Raw genomic sequence first — 20,071 nt, 5'->3', positions numbered from 1 at the left:
CCAATACCAAGTAGACTTGCTGGACCACATCTGGTACTTACTTGGCATGCCTGTTAATACTGTGTGTGGGGTGTATTGCACTTTAATAGGAGAAAGAGAAAAACCTTAAGTCAAGAAGAGAATGCATTTAAGCAGCTGTGAGCATGTGAACTGTGAGAAAGTAAGGAAACGTGTGCCTGCCGTGTATTCATGTATGTGACTTTGACGAGATGAATTATTCACCATAACCCTGGGCGGTGGAACAGAGCACAAGTCTGCCCTGTGTGCAGGTCCGCAAGTCATGCACAAGTGTGCAGTTGCTACTGTGACAGCAGGTACAGGCGGAGAGGAAGCTTGAGCGTGCTGTAGCCATATGGTATGTACAATAATCTACTATGACAAACTTCTACTATATGGAATGCCGAAAGAAATCTACACATTAATAGATTAAAAGTAACACTGGAATGGAGAAGAATAAAAAAAAAACGGGTAGGAAATACAACAATTCTAAAGTAAAAAAATAAATAAATTCTGATCAGAGCAAGAACACAATGTCTCATCTGTGAATACTGTGGTGCAACAATTAATTGATCAATTGAAAACTAATCGATTACAAAATTAATTATTAATTATTTGTAAAAACAATTATTCGTTAAGAACCCCTGTTTATCTTAAAATTGTCCAAATGCTCACAATTCCAGTTTCTCAGTGAATATTCTCAGACTTCTGTCGTCCGCCATGAAAGCAGATTGAGATTCTTGTTAAATTAAAATAAGACATTTGCAAACATCTTTTACTTTGGAAAACAATGATCAACAATTTTGCCCATTTTCTGACATGTTATGGACCAAACCAGTAACAGAATCATAATCAGTTCATGTTTTTGCATTTTCTGCATTGTTAATTTGAAATCATGTCCTGTTTTTGAATAATGGGATGGAAATTAAATGTTTTCTTTTATCTGAATTATTGATGATTTGAAAACATAATTGACAGAATAATCAATTATCAAACTAATCGTTAGTTGCAGCCTTAAATTTTAGAATGCAGGATTATTTAGCCCTAACAACCGAACACCTCTGATGATGACTGAAGCGTCAGCTGAAACTGATAACCAGGTAAGAGAACTTCTCTTTGCCTGGAAAATATTTGCCTGAACACAATAAATGTAAAACATATAAAGTACACAAATTTAAGTTCTTTTTTTGTTTTTTTTTGTTGGAGTTACAGAAGCATACTGTAGCTGCCGGGCTTTGTTGGTGTTCAACCTTTGTCAGCGCTGTCTGAGTGAATTGTCAGCCGAAAATGTTCGCCAGTTAAGAGAACTTTCCTTTACCTGAACAATAATTACCGGAACACAATAAATCTAAAATGTATCATCAAATATGACATAATGAACACAGTAGAGGCGGCACGGTGGGCGACTGGTTAGAGCGTCAGCCTCACAGTTCTGAGGACCCGGGTTCAATCCCCGGACCCACCTGTGTGGAGTTTGCATGTTCTCCCCGTGCCTGCGTGGGTTTTCTCCGGGCACTCGGGTTTCCTCCCACATCCCACAAACATGCATTAATTGGAGACTCTAAATTGCCCGTAGGCATGACTGTGAGAGCGAATGGTTGTTTGTTTCTATGTGCCCTGCGATTGGCTGGCAACCAGTTCAGGGTGTACCCCGCCTCCTGCCCGATGACAGCTGGGATAGGCTCCAGCACGCCCGCGACCCAAGTGAGGAGAAGCGGCTCAGAAAATGGATGAACACAGTAGATGAATATTTTATTCATTTTTTTTTCAATTTTGCTACACTTTGAGAATGAATTGGCTTCATCCATTGAAAAGGCCAATCAATCTCAACATTGAATAATCCTGAGGATACAGAGTTGGTGCTAAAATCACTTGGGTGACAGGTATCAGAGCAGGTGGCAGACCTGTAATGGTCTCTATTATTTATTACAAATACCCATAAATGTCATCTTGCAACATTGGACTCTTCCCAAGAGGTTCATTATTAACAGAAAAGCCAATGATGTCATGACATCGAGATAATACCACTTTATAAAGCTCGAGTTGGTTTGCTCTGGCGGTTGGTTAGAGCGTCTGCCTCACAGTTCTGAGGACCGGGGTTCAATCCCCAGCCCCGCCTGTGTGGAGTTTGCATGTTCTCCCTGTGCCTGGGTGGGTTTTCTCCAGGCACTCCGGTTTCCTCCCACATCCAAAAAACATGCGTGGTAGGTTAATTGAAGACTTTAAATTGCCCGTAGGTGTGAATGTGAGTGTGAATGGTTGTTTGTTTATATGTGCCCTGCGATTGGCTGGCAACCAGTTCAGGGTGTACCCCGCCTCCTGCCCCATGATAGCTGGGCGACCCTTGTGAGGATAAGCGGCTCATATAATGGATGGATGGATGGATGGATTGCTCTGATGTCATCCATCTTGCTCGATGCCACTAGCGGGCAACTTCATATATGGGAATTGTTATGATATGATCTGATGTATTAATAATCCATAGCATCCTCAGTCTGTTTATCTATTTGGCAGATCAACATGGTGACAGTGTTCTTTATGAATTTAATCATAATTTTCCAAGGGAAAATACAAAAATTGTATTTAATACTGCAGTAAATCTTAATATTATTTTGTTTTACTGCCCGTGCCTGCGTGGGTTTTCTCCGGGCACTCCAGTTTCCTCCCACATCCCAAAAACATGCATGAATTGGAGACTCTAAATTGCCCGTAGTTGTGAATGTGAGTGCGAATGGTTGTTTGTTTGTATGTGCCCTGCGATTGGCTGGCAACTGGTTCAGGGTGTACCCCGCTTCCTGCCCGATGATAGCTGGGATTGGCTCCAGCACGCCCGCGACCCTAGTGAGGAGAAGCGGCTCAGTAAATGGATGGATGGATGTATGTTTCCATGATTGATTACTGATTATTATGAATAAAGAGGACAGTTCCTCTGGATTGGCAGACTGGGGTGGTGGTCCCCCTTTTAAACCCCCAACTACAGGGGGATCACACTCCTCAGCATCCCTGGTAAGGTTTATTCAGGGGTGCTGTGGGGGGTGCTTCGGGAGTATGGGGTACGGAACCCCCTAATATGGGCTGTTCCTGTACGACCGGAGTCATAATTTGGTCCGCATATCCGGCAGTAAATCGGACTCGTTCCCGGTGACGGTTGGACTCCGTCAAGGCTGCCCTTTGTCACCAATTCTGTTCATAACTTTTATGGACAGAATTTCAAGGCACAGTCGAGGAATAGAGGGGGTCCAGTTTGGTGGCCTCAGTATTGCATCTCTGCTTTTTGCAGATGATGTGGTTCTGTTGGCTTCATCAAGCCGTGATCTCCAACTCTCACTGGAGCAGTTCGCAGTCGCGTGTGAAGTGGCTGGGATGAGAATCAGCACCTCCAAATCTGAGACCATGGTCCTCAGTCGGAAAAGGGTGGCGTGCCCTCTCCAGGTCGGGGATGAGATCCTGCCCCAAGTGGAGGAGTTCAAGTATCTTGGGGTCTTGTTCACGAGTAAGGGAAGAATGGAACGGGAGATCGACAGGCGGATCGGTGCAGCATCTGCAGTGATGCAGACTTTGTATCAGTCCATTGTGGTAAAGAAGGAGCTAAGATGAAAGGCGAAGGTGTCAATTTACCGGTCGATCTACATTCCTACCCTCACCTATGGTCACGAGCTGTGGGTCTCCCTTAGAGATAGGGTGAGAAGCTCGAGAGGATCTCAGAGTAGAGTCGCTGCTCCTCCACATTGTACGAGAAGAGCCAGATGAGGTGGCTGGGGCATCTGATTCGGATGCCTCCCGGACGCCTCCCTGGTAAGGTGTTCCGGGCATGTCCCACCAGGAGGAGACCCCGGGGACGACCCAGGACACGCTGGAGAGACTATGTCTTTCGGCTGGCCTGGGAACGCCTCGGGATCCCCCCGGAAGAGCTGGATGAAGTGGCTGGGGAGAGGGAAGTCTGGGCCTCCCTGCTAAAGCTACTGCCTCTGCGACCCGACCTCGGATGAGCGGTAGAAAATGGATGGATGGATGGATGGATGAATAAAGAGAGGCATCAGGTACACTTGCACTCTCTTCCCATGAGCCTCTTCTCATAGGTGTAACATAATTTATCATTAAACAGACAATTATTTATCAGTAGTATTCAGTGACAATGCAGCAGACATCAAATTTAAACACATAGTCCATGTTCACTGTCTGTAACTGGAAACAACCAGTTTTCCCTCATATTAGGGTCTGTTATTGATAAAGAGAAGGAGAATGACAGCCTAGTGCTTACCATTCATTCTGACTGGGTAGCTCATGGATCCAGGGTACCGGGTTCTCTCCCAGGAATCCCAAGTCATCGTGAGAGCTCGAAGATGATTGGTCCGAGAAGTGGACAGGAAGCAGGGGCGGCCTGTCATCTTCTATCAACACAATGTCATCCTGCGGCATGTTCACAGTGGGAGAGAGCTGGTATTTACCTATGACAGAGGGAAAGAGGCAGAATGGATCAAGTCAACTGCTGTATACAGTATACACATACAGTGTATGCATACGTCAACTTTTTTAAGCAAATACATTAAAATTTAACTTCATTAAACTTGGCTGAAACCCTTATATTAAACACAGTTTTGCAAAGCCGGATACCGCCAAAAGCCTGAAACTAACATTCAAACCAAAACCATAATGCCGGCCAAAAGTGTAAAGTATGAGTCATTGCGGCCATTCTCCTAAAATATTCTCAGAGGACCAAAATGTGCAGGAGAAGAGCTTTTCTGATTTGTATTCAGTCCTACATGACCTTCCCTGTAGCAGACCTCTTTGAATTGCCCCTTTACATCTCCTCAACAGTCAAAGTCAATAGGAAATGTGCCGCATTGGTTGACACTCAGTAGCAAGGGCGGGAGAAGAAGTGTTGTTCAGTCATATGAGGTGTTCCAATGAGGACAGAGGTGGATGATTCTTTCTGCATGTTGATCAGGCCATTGTCTCAGTAAAGGGAGGAAAAAGAAGTTTTCAAGTTCGAAGGCAAAGTCAAGAGCAGAGTTCAAGCACACATCTGATTACAATTAGACAAAGGCATTTAGAAACGCTCAATCCCTGAGTGCTGTGCCTGTGTTTTCATTATCACAGAACATTTTGATGATTTAATGGCTGAGGGACAACTTTGTCATTGCAAAGAGCAGAGTACAATATTTGCCCAGAGAACAATATTTGCCCTGCCAAAACTCCGAAATGACAGGTATTTAATTTCACAGAGTGCCAACTAATGACAGATGCACGTTGTGGAAGTAATTTTGAGCGGCAATTATGGCAACCATGAGGTATATAATGCAGTTTGGTTTGTTGCTGGAACAAAATGACTTAATACTGGAAAAATAAAGACACAAAACAGCTGTGCAGAGGAACTGACTCATGGAAACTAACTAACTCAACTGATAAAGTACAGTGCATTATACAGTATGTCTCATGGTATGTGAGTAATTTGAGTTTACGCACGCCACTATTGTTGTTTAAACATGTTTGTTTAGGAATGACAGTTATGTGTGATAATTGATTTTTGTGGAAGGAATCAGGCGTATTTTGATAGCACATATAAACATATAAACCAGTAAAAGTGTCGGCCAACACTCTGTACAGGTGAAATTAAGGCAATTTCTCACTTGGGCAGCTTGACAGGTAACCCTGGGTCATCAAATTTATGGGCACTGTAAATCAGCAAGGGGAACACCAGTCATAAACTCCAGGCAATTGCTGAAACTGAGCTGGCTGGGTGAGGGGGTTCAGTTACTGGACACTGATAACATTCTTGAAATAATGATGATATTTGTCTAAAATAATATTGTGGTTCACATCTATCAGAGTAAAGCGTATGACTATTATATCATATAAAATTTAATAGACCGATGAGTGCTGCTCAAACAAAGCCTCATCTTGTATATGGAGAAGTTTGAATCTTTAGTTCATGCGCCCAACAGAACCATTCTTAGAACTATGAATGTATGTACTTTTACATTTGTATTTTTTTTTTTATTTCATTTGTACTAAAATCTTAATAATTACAATAGGAAAATGATAGCTTCCTGGTGTAGGAATTTGTTAACGATGCACTGAAAAATAAAGTACTTTGAATTAAGTGATGCACATAACAGAACAGTTGGCAGCTAAAATGTTCCAAAGCAAATTCAAGGATTTTTTTTCCACTTTATTAACACCTGTTCTTAGTTTTTGTCCTTTTATAAACAATGTGAATTCCAACATACAGTATGTGGGTGGCAGGTATCGACAGCGGTGTACAATAGTGCTGCTCTGAATTAGTTTGACATTGGTGGAGGTCTTTGCTATCAATGTTATTGTAATGCATTTTATGAAAGTAACATACCACAAACACCCTACAAACCATACCAAAACTATAAATGTACATTATGCATATTAGTAGCAAAATACAGTATTACAGGGCAGCGAGACTGTCATGTTTGAAGAGTTTGTTGAGGCAGGATTTTTGATGTGCTTTGCGAGGCAAAAAGGTGACGACTTAGCACTTTCAGATGTGTGTATGAGGCACTGAGGTGCAGATTGGACACCTCAATCCACATTCTAACACAAGTAACTTTCTGTCACAGTTGGGGATTTCACTTCTTTATATATTTTATGTCATTAATACATTCTTACATACTGGAACTTTATATGTTCTTAATCATTTTTACCGTCAATAGAGCTCAAAGCAAGAGTGGAAGTCACATTTCTTCAACTACACTGAAATACGCAGCCTTGAGGGCAGTTGTGGTCAGCTGTGTGGAAGCTATTAGGTGATATTGAAGGAGAAATGTTCTTCCTCCTTTTGGCAGCGAGCGCAGACGCAGACAAATGTGTTCCATGGCCAGGGAGACCACCTGGCTTCATCCAGTCCAAAGGATCAGCGATTCACTCCTCTGTTCCTCTGCCTTCTAGCCGAGGTGCAGCCCATTGAGACACAGAGCTTGAAGGTGAGAGGTCACACTAATAGAACAAATCCATCTTCTTTCCTCCATCACGTAGACTTCTACTTTCTGCTCTCTATTCTTATTTTCCTTTGTGGTTTCTTCGTCTTGGACGCTTCGTGGCCTATTAATCAGAGTGATGAAGGGGGAATTTGTGAACCCATGCTGCCATATCTATCAAGTCTGTACATGTATCGGAATAGGTAATCTTGCTAAGTACACACTGGTGAAACGTAACGCTTTGAGACTTAGCGCAATATCCTAACGGCGTTCCCCCATGGGATTTCGTCTTCAATGCAATTGAACAGAACATTTAGTTGAATGACAATTTTTCCACTTGTGAACTCCACAAAATGGCTCAGATGTTAGCAATACTGCGAGATGACAACTTTGAACTATCATTCTAATCTCATATTATTTTGCTGTTCCTACAAGAAAACACTTTGAACATAATATTGAAATCTACTGTGCGCCTTTAAAAACGTGACATAGAAGCACAATTATATTGCAGATCTCTGCAAAGGCCAACATTTTTATAAACTGTAAGTATGAGGAGTATTTTATATTTTATTTTATATTTTACATGTTTTATATAGTATCTACGTTGTTATGATAAAACACAAAAAATATGATGAACAAAAGAACAAGATCCTGAATACAAGCGGCCGAAAAGAGTTTCCTCCGCAAGGCTATCCTTTAGCGATAGGGTGAGAAGCTCCGTCATCTGGGAGGGGCTCAGAGTAGAGCCGCTGCTCCTCCCCATTGAGAGGAGCCAGATGAGGTGGCTCGGGCATTTGTTTAGGATGCCTCCTGGACCCCTCCTTGGTGAGGTGTTCCAGGCACTTCCCACTGGGAGGAGACCCCGGGGACGACCCAGGACATGCTGGAGAGTCTACATCTCTCGACTTGCCTGGGAACGCCTCGGGATCCCCTCGGAAGAGCTGGATGAAGTGGCTGGGGAGAGGGAAGTCTGGGCCTCCTTGCTAAAGCTACTGCCCCTGCGACCTGACCTTGGATAAGCAGAAGAAAATGGATGGATGGATGGATTATAAAGTGTTTATACTCACTTATGTCTCCAAAGTGTTCTGTAAATTGACTGTCTGTTGTACTAGAGCGGCTCCAACTACCGGAGACAAATTCCTTGTGTGTTTTGGACATACTTGGCAAATAAAGATTATTCTGATTCTGATTGTAGAACAGACATACACACAAAAATAAAGCAATTAACATTTAAAAAACAACAAATACAAATAATATTCATGTTTCATTTGGTCTGCATTTTTCTGATAACGCATCAGAAAAATGTAATTTTTCATTTCCATCTGACATATTGTGTAAAGGCAACTCTCGAATTTTGAAGTTGTACACTTACTAATCCAGTAGTCAATATATCAACGGTGTATACGGTAGATTGTGTCATTTAGCCTTTTGAATGACATTTATTTTTAATAATCATCTCAACCAAATAAACCTTTCACAAAATCATCAGCTGTAGTTGCTTAGCTCATAAACCCAATTGCCTTTCTCAATTCAAGTGTCGTGTAGTTTGCTCATAATCAAAAGATAGAGGTATATATGGACAATTCACCAGCTGCTACACAAAAGCGACAGAAAATAAATGATAGTTCCCTAACCCGGCATTGGGTGAAAAGTGTAACTAAAGAAAAGTGACGTCAAGTATTTTTTTCACCAACTGAGCAGTAGTCCTTCAAAGACCATTAGTTAAAAAAGAGGTATCTTTTCAATCACGCTTAGAAGAGTGTGTTTTTAGCATAATTAATAATAAGCACAAAGGACAAACATTGTTTAGGATTGGAACTTGCCTTGTTTGGGACATTTAATGTGAGAGGAAAGAGAAAAGTGAACATGCACACACTACATCACAATATGTTGTTTGAAAAAAGGATTTTCATACATCTTGTTCCCACCTACAGCGCCCCCTACCCTCCCACACCCTGCCTGCTTCGGAAGCCCAGCCAAATGGTCACATTAACAGACAGTGCTGGATCGCGGGCTTCAATTTTCACCCCAGCATGTGGACTTGACACCCAGCAGCACTTTTCAGTCAGACAGAACGGAAGGTAAAGCCGGGTGTGATAACAACCTTTGCATCCTAGCCTGGCTGTCACTGTCACACTGTGCCCACACTGTAAATTTAACTGCACTTCATAGTTCTTCCCCCCCAATTCCCATCTTGTTCTCTTTTCTCATCGAGAAAAGAAAGTATACGTCCTTTCACTCCCCGAAGCCAAAAGGGTGGGTTATTAGAAAGAAATAATATAACTAAATTGTCAGTAACTCTTTTAATGTGAGCCGGGAGTCGAGCAGAAGATACTGCACTTCACCCCCTGCTTGTTATGGATTCAGCCTTTTGCCTTGTGCATGTGTGATGACAAAACTGACAATATCACAGCACTGCATGGTTTACTGAAGAAAACAGGGAATTGGATTGCATCTCACTATCAATACCTTGACGCGTGTGTGTCATGCAGACACAACACGCAGACACAACACACACACACACACACACACACACACACACACACACACACACGGTCTGAATGACAGTCCAAAAACCCTCAGAAAAGATCAAGGATAAGTTCCACTGCAATCAATAATAGCATCCGGCTCAGGTGTCATTCAGACAGTGCTCGTGTGAATTAAGACGAATACTGCGTGAAAAGTAGCCAACTTCAAGAGAAGTATACTGTATATATATATATTTTTTAATCAAACCACAGAATATTTGTGCCAAAATATAGCATTTGGGTGCCAACATAGTGTTCTCAGTACAGGAATGTGTCATGAAAAGAAGAGGTAAAGTTTAGGTGGGACAAGTGATCACAGTTCTGGGAAGCTGTGGATCAATTGGTAGAGCGGGTTGTCCAGTGATCGAAGGGTTGCTGGTTTGAATACCAGCTCTGTGGGCACAGTACAGTGTAGATAAAGCGCTGTATAATTGCACCCCGTTTACCATTTTATCATTCTACTGTTTTTCTGTTGGAACAACACTACCCAGGCAAGTGTCCAGCCTTTGTGATGATTTACCAGATCTATGCTCTGACAGTCAAGACCCAGGGGCTGTGTGCATTGTGACCTTGCTAAAACATATCTTAACATCTGCCTCCCCAACCATAACTGTCCCATGTCACACACTGAGCAATATGTCTAAAGTATCATATTGGTAGATAGAAGAGCTGCTGCTTCAAAATAAGCATTTTCTTTTAAAGGTGGCACAGTAAGAAATATTATAAAAGGGGAAAAAACATGAATGGTGCACAATATTTGTGTTTCCGCAATTGTTGTTAATTCACATGATACTTCTTGGTTGATAAGTGATACATTACATACATTTAACATTACAATAATGGATGGATGGTGGCATTCTGATTCTATGGTGGTGTCAAACCACACTTAAATGTAACAAACAAATTCATTGATCCAAGCAGTGGTTACCTGCACCAAAATTGAATATGTTCTTAGTTTATGTGCCAATGTTTTCAGTCTACAGCAAAAAAATAAATACCGTAAATAAATAAAAAGTTAAAAATAAATAACAGGACTTGGCCTCACTGTTCCAATACTTTTCAAAAGTGGAGATGTTAGTAAAATGTGGAAATTATTGCAAATTATTTGTCTTACTGGTTGGCATTGTGATTTTAATGGGATATCAATGTCTTTCAGTAAGAAGTAACAGTTGCACAATTTTGAACAAATGACGAGCTGCGCAGTGGAATAAATGGCTACCTAAAAGAACTGATATATTTCTGTGTTCTTAAATTTACATAGTTTCTCCCGATCACACATTTCAGCGGTGGAGCAAATAAGACCTGTCATAGCCACTCGGCAACGGGTTAATGAATGCAAAAGGCTCAGAGGCAGCCTGAAGACAAAGAAGAAAACAGACTGACATTTTTCCTTGCATGAGGAAAACTCAAAAGAGTCACAGATCTGAGATGCCACTGAGCTTTAGTTGTGATGTGAACTTTACAGCTTTAACACACACTACCATCCTTCTTCTTGAAACCTTTCCACTTGACTCATTTCACTGAGAGAGTGTTGGGCATCCTTGAATTTTCAAATGGAGAGAAACTTTGCTCAAAGAGTGCCCACAGTTGCCGCTTTTGATCACAGCAGCATTCACACAAGCTGGTGTCAGAACAGCCAGTGGAATAAATAACCAAACAAAGAAGAAAATCCAATCAATTTGAATTAGAAATGTGGGGGAAAAAAAACAATGAAAGACTACCGCATTTTCACGACCATAAGGCGCACTTAAAAGTCTTAAAATTTCTCCAAAATGGACGAGGCGCCTTATAATGCAGCGCGCCTTATGTGTGCGCAGAGTTCCAAAATCTGTAAATGTTGTTGTGTGACTTTAATGAGCGCTCCGCTTGACTGACTGGGAGCATTTCCTGCCGACACGCTGCTTATATAGAGGAAGGCGGTGACTGAGGACAGCATCCGGACATAAAGGGGGAAGGGTGCGCGTGACAGAGGACGCTAAAGACACGCCCCTAGTAGGTATATAGTTCCGGTATGTGCATCGGTTTGGCTAAGGACCTCCGAAAATGGCACCTACGAAGAGACATGCTTACGAAGCACAGTTTTAACTGCAAGCTATTAGTTACGCGGAGGAACATGGGAATCGAGCAGCCGCGAGAGAATTCCAGATCAACGGATCCATGGTTCGCAAGTGGAGGAAGCAGGAAAACGAGCTGCGCCAAGTCAAGAAGACGAAGCTGAGTTTCCGCGGAAACAAGGCGAGGTGGCCCGAGTTGGAAGACCAACTCGAGCAATGGATTAATGAGCAAAGAACGACCGGTAGAACCGTTTCTACGGTCACCATTCGACTGTGTGCAATAACTCGGAGCTTGCCATCATTCCGTAAGGCTTGACGAAGGAACTCCAACCGCTGGACATCCGTGTAAACAGGGTGTTCAAAGTGAAGTTGGGAGCGGCGTGGGAGCCATGGATGACAGATGGCGAACACAGCTTTACTAAGACTAGGAGGCAGCGCCGGGCGAGTTACGCCACAATTTGTGAATGGATTGTGGATGCTTGGGCTAACGTGTCTGCTTTCACTGTTGTTCGAGCTTTTGTAAAAGCCGGTGTCATTTCTAAGGAGCCGCACGGCAACGAGACTGACTCCGACGAGTACGAGAGGGAACCTAGCGTGTTTGATTGAGAACTTTCCCAGCTGTTCATTTCAGATACAGAAGATGAGGACTTTGATGGATTTGTGGATGAGGATTGATAAAAAAATAACGCGAGTACATTGTGTAATACTTCAATAAAGTACAACCGAACTCAGTTTTGCTCCCGCTGCTTTTTAAAAAAATAGTTTTAGCGTGCATGCATGCTACCGTATGTTTTAAGCTAGCGTATGTTTTACCATGTCTGCGCCCAATAATACGGTGCGCCTTATGTATGTGTTAAATACAGAAATAGAACCCGTAACTGAGACTGCACCTTTTAATACGGTGCGCCATACGGTCGTGAAAATACGGTAGTTAAAAACGGAGATGGGAGTCAAAGGTATGGAGTCGGTGTCAGGCCTATTGATCTGGAGGCTTAATTAACCATCAGAAGATTCTGTCTGACACAGCCTCTGATCTCCTATCATCAGTGGCAGAGTGGCATCACTCTGACTCAACATGCGTGTGTGATAGGCGTACAAATGAGAAGGGTGGGATGGTGAAAAGCTGAAGATCATTGACCAATGACAATGTCACCCCATTTATTATACAGTATGTAGCTGACGAAAAGTCAAGTGCCTCAAGGTGGGCTCAAGCTGGAATGGGAAAGCAGCAAGAAAAGATGAAAGAAGGAGGGGGAATATAAATTACAGCAAGCAATATGAAAAACAGACAATGGAATGCATAAATTGAGGATGGTGAGGCTAGATGCAAAATGGTTTCGTTCCATCATCCCATGAAAACAGACCCTCCCTCAACCTGGCTTGTGTGCATGCATGCGAAAGGCACATCGATAGTGAGATGACAGCAGTGACTGGTGGAGGATTGAATTGCCAATTCCAATAGACCCAAGAGCTAAGATGTCAGCCAGTTGATATCAGCTAGGTAGAGTGGGAATTGGCTTGAGTGAAATCAGTCAGCAATGGAGTGAACGCAGGGGAGATTAGCGATGACGTTAATCCCTTTAGGGCTCGAATGGTGAAACGTGCTGTGTACCTTGGGATGCAGGGCTGTGGGGGTGAGGATAAGGTTGTGAGAGCATACTGGGGGATTTAATAGAAGCTAGCACAGACTGTCATGGAAGCTGAGGAAGAGGCTAAAACTGATCATGAGATGGCAAAGTGCAGGTAACAGACAAATCATGGAGAAACAATGTAGTAAAAATTATAAATCACTTTAGAAAGGTAAGTGGCACACAGAAATATTCTAGTTTGATATTTAGTCTATTAAATATACTTTTATATTTGTATGTTTTTCGGTCAGAATACATTGTGTTTATTCTGCCTTGACTCATTTTGTATGATGTCATAATGTTAATGTCCATAAAAGTTTACCATCCATTGAGCTGGAGCCTATCCCAGCTGACTTTGGACAAGAGGTAAACATACAACCATTCACACTCTCAGGCATACCTATGAGAAATTTGGAGATAGCAATTAAAGCCTAACGAGCACATTTTACATGGCCCTTATGGTCTGAACTACAGTATTGCTGTCACGGTAACTGTGTTGAAAGAGAGCATGTATAAAGTGCCATGAAAACATATGGGCCCCCTTCTCAAATTCTTATATTTTTGCATAGTTTCCCCACTTTAATGTTTACGATAATCAAACAAATGTAAATATCAGATACATATAACCCATGTGACCGGCACGGTGGATGACTCGTTAGAGTGTCTGCCTCAGAGTTCTGAGGCCCGGGGTTCAATCCCCGGCCCCGCCTGTGTGGAGTTTGCATGTTCTCCCCGTGTCTGCGTGGGTTTTTTCCGGGCACTCCGGTTTCCTCCCACATCCCAAAAACATGCATTCTAGGTTAATTGACTACTCTAAATTGCCCGTAGGCAATTGAATGTGAATGTGAGTGCAAATGGTTGTCTGTTTATGTGTGCCCTGCGATTGGGTGGAAACCAGTTCAGGGTGTACCCCGCCCTCCTGCCCGATGATAGCTGGGATAGGCTCCAGCACGCCCGCGACCCTAGTGAGGAGAAGTGGCTCAGAAAATGGATGGATGGATGGATAACCCAAGTGAACTTAAAATGCTGTTTTTAAATGATGATTTTATTTATTCAGGAAAAAAAACTGGCCCTGTGTGAAAAAGTAATTACCCCTCATGATTGAATTGTAACTAATCACCATTTTTGGGTAATTTTCACTGATCACACACAAGCCTGTTTACCTCCAGACCTGTTCAAGCAAGAAATCACTTAAACAGAATCTGTCCCGACAAAATCAAGCCAGACAAAAAATCTAAAAAAAGCTGCAACAAAATTACACGATCCAAAGAAATTCCAGAACAGCTGAGAAATAAAGTAATTGACATTGATGACTCTGGAAAGGGTTACAAAAGCCATTTCTAAAGCTTTGGGATTCCAGAAAACCATAGGGAGAGTCATTATCCTCATATAGCGAAAACATGGAACAGTGGTGAACCTTCCCAGGAATGGCCGGCCTACAAAGATTACTCCAAGAACAGCAACGACTCATCCAGGAGGCCACAAAAGAACTCAGGACAACTTCTAAAGAATTACAGACCTACTTTGCTTTATTTAAGGTCAGTGTTCATGACACAACAATAAGGAAGAGACTGGGCAAAAATGGCATCCATGGAAGAGTTCCAAGACCAAAACCACTGCTGACCAAAAAGAACAAAGGCTCATCTTACTTTTGAAAAGAAAAGAAAAAAAAAAGACTTTTCAGAGAATACTTGTGAACTGACGTGATGAAAGTTGAGCTATTTGGAAGGTGTGTGTCTCGTTACATACAGAAATTTAGCAAAGCATTTCAGAAAAAGAACATCATACCAACAGTCAAAAATGGTGGTGATAGTGTGATGGTTTTGGGCTGCTTTTCTACTTCAAGACTTGGACCACTTGAGAACCATGAATTCTGCTCTTTAACAAAAAATCCTGAAGGAGAATGTTCAGCCATCAGTTTGTGATGCCGATACTCTTTCACAGCTCATTCACTGCCAGCCCTCCCAATTAAAATGGATATTTGACTTCTAAATCCATCAATGGCATTAAATGTATTTTATGTGACCATGACTCACCAATGCGTCCAACTGAATTTGCTAGTGGTGTGGAGACAATGTCAAAGCCCTCAATGGTTTCATACAGGGAGTGGGAGATCCGCCGCTCATGGTTATCCTGAAGGCTGGCAGGTTTTACAAGATGGCCCCGCATAGGTGGGCTGCGAAGTACTTCCTACAGAAAACAAGAAGGGGATAGTATGTAGCTTAGACAGATGTACACTACCATTACATAGTGCTCTCAATTATGGAGGCAGTAGCTCAGCCTGTAATCAAACAGCTAACAAAACATTTACTTGGTTGTTTAATTTCACACATTATCAAGATCAGTTTGACTCTGTTGGCAGGTACTCCATAAACCCAACTATTTGCATTAAAGCAATTTAAAAGTCAATGTTTCACAATGTGTCCCCAAAACTATCTGTGTAATAATCCATCCAGTCACTGTGCTAGCTTATCACATCTAAACTTGTCATTGTGCATGTCAAGAAAGTGCTTATTTTATTATTTGATACAATGCTGTTCTCCAAAATCATGTTCGAGGGATGGATCTCAACTTGTGTGAGTATTTTCTGGCTCAGCAGTGTGAAACAGTTCCTGCAGTGAGCCGAGTTGGCCGAAAGCCGATAAAAACTCCATGGCTTTCCCATGGGCCGATTGGCAGCTGTCTGGAACAATAAACCCCGAACAAGTGACATGTGTTATGTGGTCAATGTGTAGGCCTGCTGCTTACCCCACTGTACAATTCAGTGCACATCCCAGTTTTGATATATGATGGGAAAGAATGGTTTATCTTTGGGTTCAGAGATGTATTGTTAAAGATACTGTCTGTCTTTAACAGACTAGAGACATCGTTATTACAGTATCAAGTTTCACTCAATAACAAGACTAGTATGGATCATTTATTCTGGTATTATTTCCAATTTTGATGAAATACCACACCAAACTGAACTGAATGGTTTGGAATATTCACAAAGCTTTATAGGAGCTGCCAAAAAAACAAAAGAAAAAAAAGTCCCTAAATAGAATGTGTTTGCAGAGAACTCCCTTAAAGCTTGATACTCAAGATCAGTTTGACTCTGTAACTCATGCATGCTTTGAACCAGGAGTCTCTAGATAATACTGATGGCCAACATCTATCTTCTGGCTTCCAGCCAAGAGTAATAGACAGACACCATGGTCGCAGAAAAACATGAGATCAAGAAAGGGAATCTTTGGCAAACAGTGATGAAAGTTGTGATTTGCATGATCTGAGTTCCACTAAAATATGAGTGCTGCCACATTAGACTCTCAAGTGACTTGCACAACATGGCTGGAGGTTCGTGATGCATACTAACCAAGTGGGACTTTATTGGCTTTTTAATATGGAGTGGTTTAATAAAATTGAAAAAGCAGCACTTTATCTGAACAGAAGGCAAAGAGAGAACAGTGCTTGTGCCTAGGTCAACACATATATAATATAATCAGCACCAATGACAGCAGTCATAAATATGTCGGCCTGGATGACGGAGACTCAGTCGGATTCAAATTTGTAAAATGAAAGATTTATTTGACATGCTTGACATCCTTTCAGTTAATCCCATCAGGTGCAATATTGACATGGAAAGCTAGGAGGTTCATTGTAAGCAACCAGCTAAGAATGAACAGATAAATATACTGTACTTCAAGAAGGCATCCATGTCACTGTTTACCTCAATCTGAGAATATTCATGAGATTTTTATGGCAATCATACTTTGGATTCAAAACTGTGTAAAAACTAAAGAAATAATCCAATCTCACTTTTATGTCTCTGGTTTTAATTGAGTGTGTTCTGTGCGTGCTAAAACTTAATCACACAGACAATGTTTACAGACTTGGGAAAATTTACACCCAAAGTGAAAATCACAAGATTTACGATGCCAGAGAGAGAGAGGGAGAGACAGACAGAGAGAGAGAGAGAGAGAGAGAGACAGAGAGAGAGAGAGAGAGGACCCCTTCAACGATTGCATTATTAGGCACAAGCATCAATTAGCCACAACCTCAGACCCAGAGAGGCTGTTTGCAGAAAGCGAAATGTGTTTTTCTCGTTATTTTGGGATGCGATGGCAGGTGGGGATGGTCAGTAAACACTATAATTTAAATTTGTCACGTGGCAAAGGTGTAATTCATGGAGTTCCCTGCGGGAAGACAGAACCCGGCTTTGTATGATAATTACAACCCTTTGAGTCGATAGAGGTCCATCCAAGGCACTTTATTAAAATTTAAAAACTGTGACACTGGTCAGTGAAAAATCCGAAATAAATCAGAATTCCTTCATCAGATTGCCAAATTTCCAATTGGTCCCCACCCTGACCTTAACCCCAACCCGATTAATATGCAATTACACAAAAGCAAGATTTCAGTCACTTAATTACTGTGCCCATCCCTAGTATTTACAGACATTTAATTAGAATCAGAATCATCTTTATTTGCCAAGTATGCCCAAAAAACACACAAGGAATTTGACAGAGAACACTTTGAGACATAAAGACATTAACAAAAAAAATAAACAGTCACTGAGCAATAAAGGGTTAGTAGTTATCTGGTAATGCCAGTACATTTACATTAAGTGACCTTGTCAGATGAAAATAATTTTTTTTTTTTCTGAAAAATAAAGAGGAAAAAATGAGAGTTTTAGTGGAGAAAATGCGCCATAATGTTTGGTATGAAACAAACAATTATATAGCATGCATGCACAAAACCTACTGTAAGCTAAAAATATGTACCAGTAGGTACCGTTTGAGGTGTTATCACACCACTGATTTAATCCTTAAATAACACAGAGTTGATCAAGGACCTTATTTGTGTTCCTTTAAGACTTTGAAGCCATTCTTCCAATCGGTTTTTGCCACCTCAGCAAGTGTTTAATCTAACGTAATCTAGTTGTTTTCAGAGTGGATTACCCTTTCGACTAAGTGGGAATGAAAAAAAAAACTGTGCCTGTGCTTGAGTCTAGTTAAGCATTCACATATGTACTGTATGTGTGTATTGCGTATTTCTCTGGGGCAATATTTATCGTAAATGCAAACTCATACACAAATTGCTTTGGCCTCTCTGTCAGCATCTCTCTGACCTTCAGATGCAGTGAAGGAGAGGAAAGGGAGTGTTGACAGAGAGTCTTAAACTGTCACCTAAGGCTAATAATGTCAAGTCTTTTTCCATTTGCTGGCCTTCTATCTGAGCTTCAGCCTGTTGCTATAGCCCTAATCCAGTCACCTCTACCATAATGCTGTAATTACAGTCTTAAAATGCTACATCTTGCCCCAGGCACAAACCACGTCTCTCCAGGCACATGCCTCACTTTCATTCGTTTATCACATCTACCGCTTCTCAGCAATACTTCCATTTGCCCAAATCAACACACACATCCATTAATAAACACACACAAACGGTACAACAGCATGACAAGTGTGAATACATTTCTTGATTACATTTCACAGTCCAAAAAAACTGTTGCTACAGGTATATCCTTTACTATATAACCATAGACTGCTTCCTACAGATCATTTTGACATTTTAAATTACACTTAAATAAGCCATACCGTGTAACCTTTAGGGGCAGATACAATCTATTTGGGCATACTTGCACACCAATTTGATTGCAAAACATTTTCCCCAAAGCATATAATGGGGGGGAAAAAAAACATCACACGTGTAAACAGAACTGTACTACCATTAATAGTGAAAATAAAAACAGTAAAACAACAACAGTAGGTTCTTCTTTCACAACAGTTGTCAAAACCAACGTGAAAATAACTAGTTTGTGCAGCGGCATAACAACAAGCAACACTTAATTAAAAGCAATGCCGTTTCCAGTGTGCAAGCCAAGCACAGCAGTAAAGGCAAGGAAGGGATGCTGTGACGGTATGTACAGTATGATTGTTCTTCACCGTCTAAAGGCTTCTTTATTCTCGCACGGGCGGCGACCGCGCTGTCGTCACTGCATCTATCCGGCACGTAGTTTGCCTTTATACTCGAGCCCAACTCACGCGCGTAGTTTTGAAAATGTACTGCAGTTCACACCCAAGTCGGGGGCGTCGCTACGGCTGGTATTGGCTAGGACACCACAGAGTGGAGTTTCCTCTGCATTTTTTTGGCCATTTCCGGAAGCCATTTTTACTTTCCTGTAAAATTGATCAAGAAGGCAGCGGCGTTGATGGTATGTAGAACCAAGGGGCACGCTGAGTACGTCATCACAGCATGTGACTAAAATGGACCAATCACGAGAGATGATCTCCGCGGCGTTCTACAAGCAGCAATAATTTTTGCCGTGTGCACGTCAAGTGAAGCAGAGGGGTCGTGCGGGGCAATGCGTCGGTCACGTGGTGCAATGCGGGCGTTGTCAACCGTCCGAGCGCGGGAGTATAAAGAGGCCTTAAGGCCACAACATTCTTCTCATATTCGAGGTTCAACCTTCTTTCAGGAAAACATGGTGCCAATAAACAATTGTGTCAATGCTTAAGTACAAGCGCACGCACGCACACACACACGCACGCACACACACGCACTGTTAATCCTAAAGTGAGGTTTTGTTTTTGATTCTGTGGTCTCAACGAACAAAGATGACATCCATCATGTGATGTTGTCCATGTTGACAGTCTAAATACATATGCTTGTCGTGATTAAAGGGCCATATTTTTTCCTGAACACGTTGGCTATACTTTAGAGGGTCTACACTAAGTCCCTTTAAAAATTGGTAGCGACAGGAGGGTGTTATTTGTATTATTATTCATCATTAGCACAAGTCAATAAAGTGTGCTTTCCCCCACAATAGCATAAACTCTATACATCACCTATTTATTGGTCTCATGTCTCGAACTGAAGCAATTGGTCATGAATATAAAGTTTCATTAGCATCAACTTATGACGTCCTCTTCTGATGT

At 41.8% G+C, this 20,071-nt stretch overlaps 1 protein-coding gene across 7 annotated transcripts in view; it reads right to left on the bottom strand.

Moving 5' to 3' along the window:
- The window catches only part of LOC133470529 (partitioning defective 3 homolog), a 307,047-nt gene that overhangs the window by 125,761 nt on the left and 161,215 nt on the right, over positions 1–20,071 (bottom strand). For all 7 annotated transcript variants that reach the window (XM_061758996.1, XM_061759000.1, XM_061759001.1 and 4 more), the window contains 2 exons: positions 15,191–15,344; positions 4,259–4,445 (listed from right to left, as the gene is read on the bottom strand). In XM_061758996.1, the coding sequence (XP_061614980.1) occupies positions 4,259–4,445; positions 15,191–15,344 (341 nt within the window). The remainder of the gene's footprint in view (positions 1–4,258; positions 4,446–15,190; positions 15,345–20,071) is intronic.

The sequence above is a fragment of the Phyllopteryx taeniolatus genome, chromosome 20 (assembly GCF_024500385.1).
Source record: "Phyllopteryx taeniolatus isolate TA_2022b chromosome 20, UOR_Ptae_1.2, whole genome shotgun sequence".
In the NCBI taxonomy this organism is placed as follows: domain Eukaryota; kingdom Metazoa; phylum Chordata; class Actinopteri; order Syngnathiformes; family Syngnathidae; genus Phyllopteryx; species Phyllopteryx taeniolatus.
The sequence above is the reverse complement of the archived record's forward strand: the minus strand, read 5'-3'. Positions and strand labels throughout refer to the sequence as shown.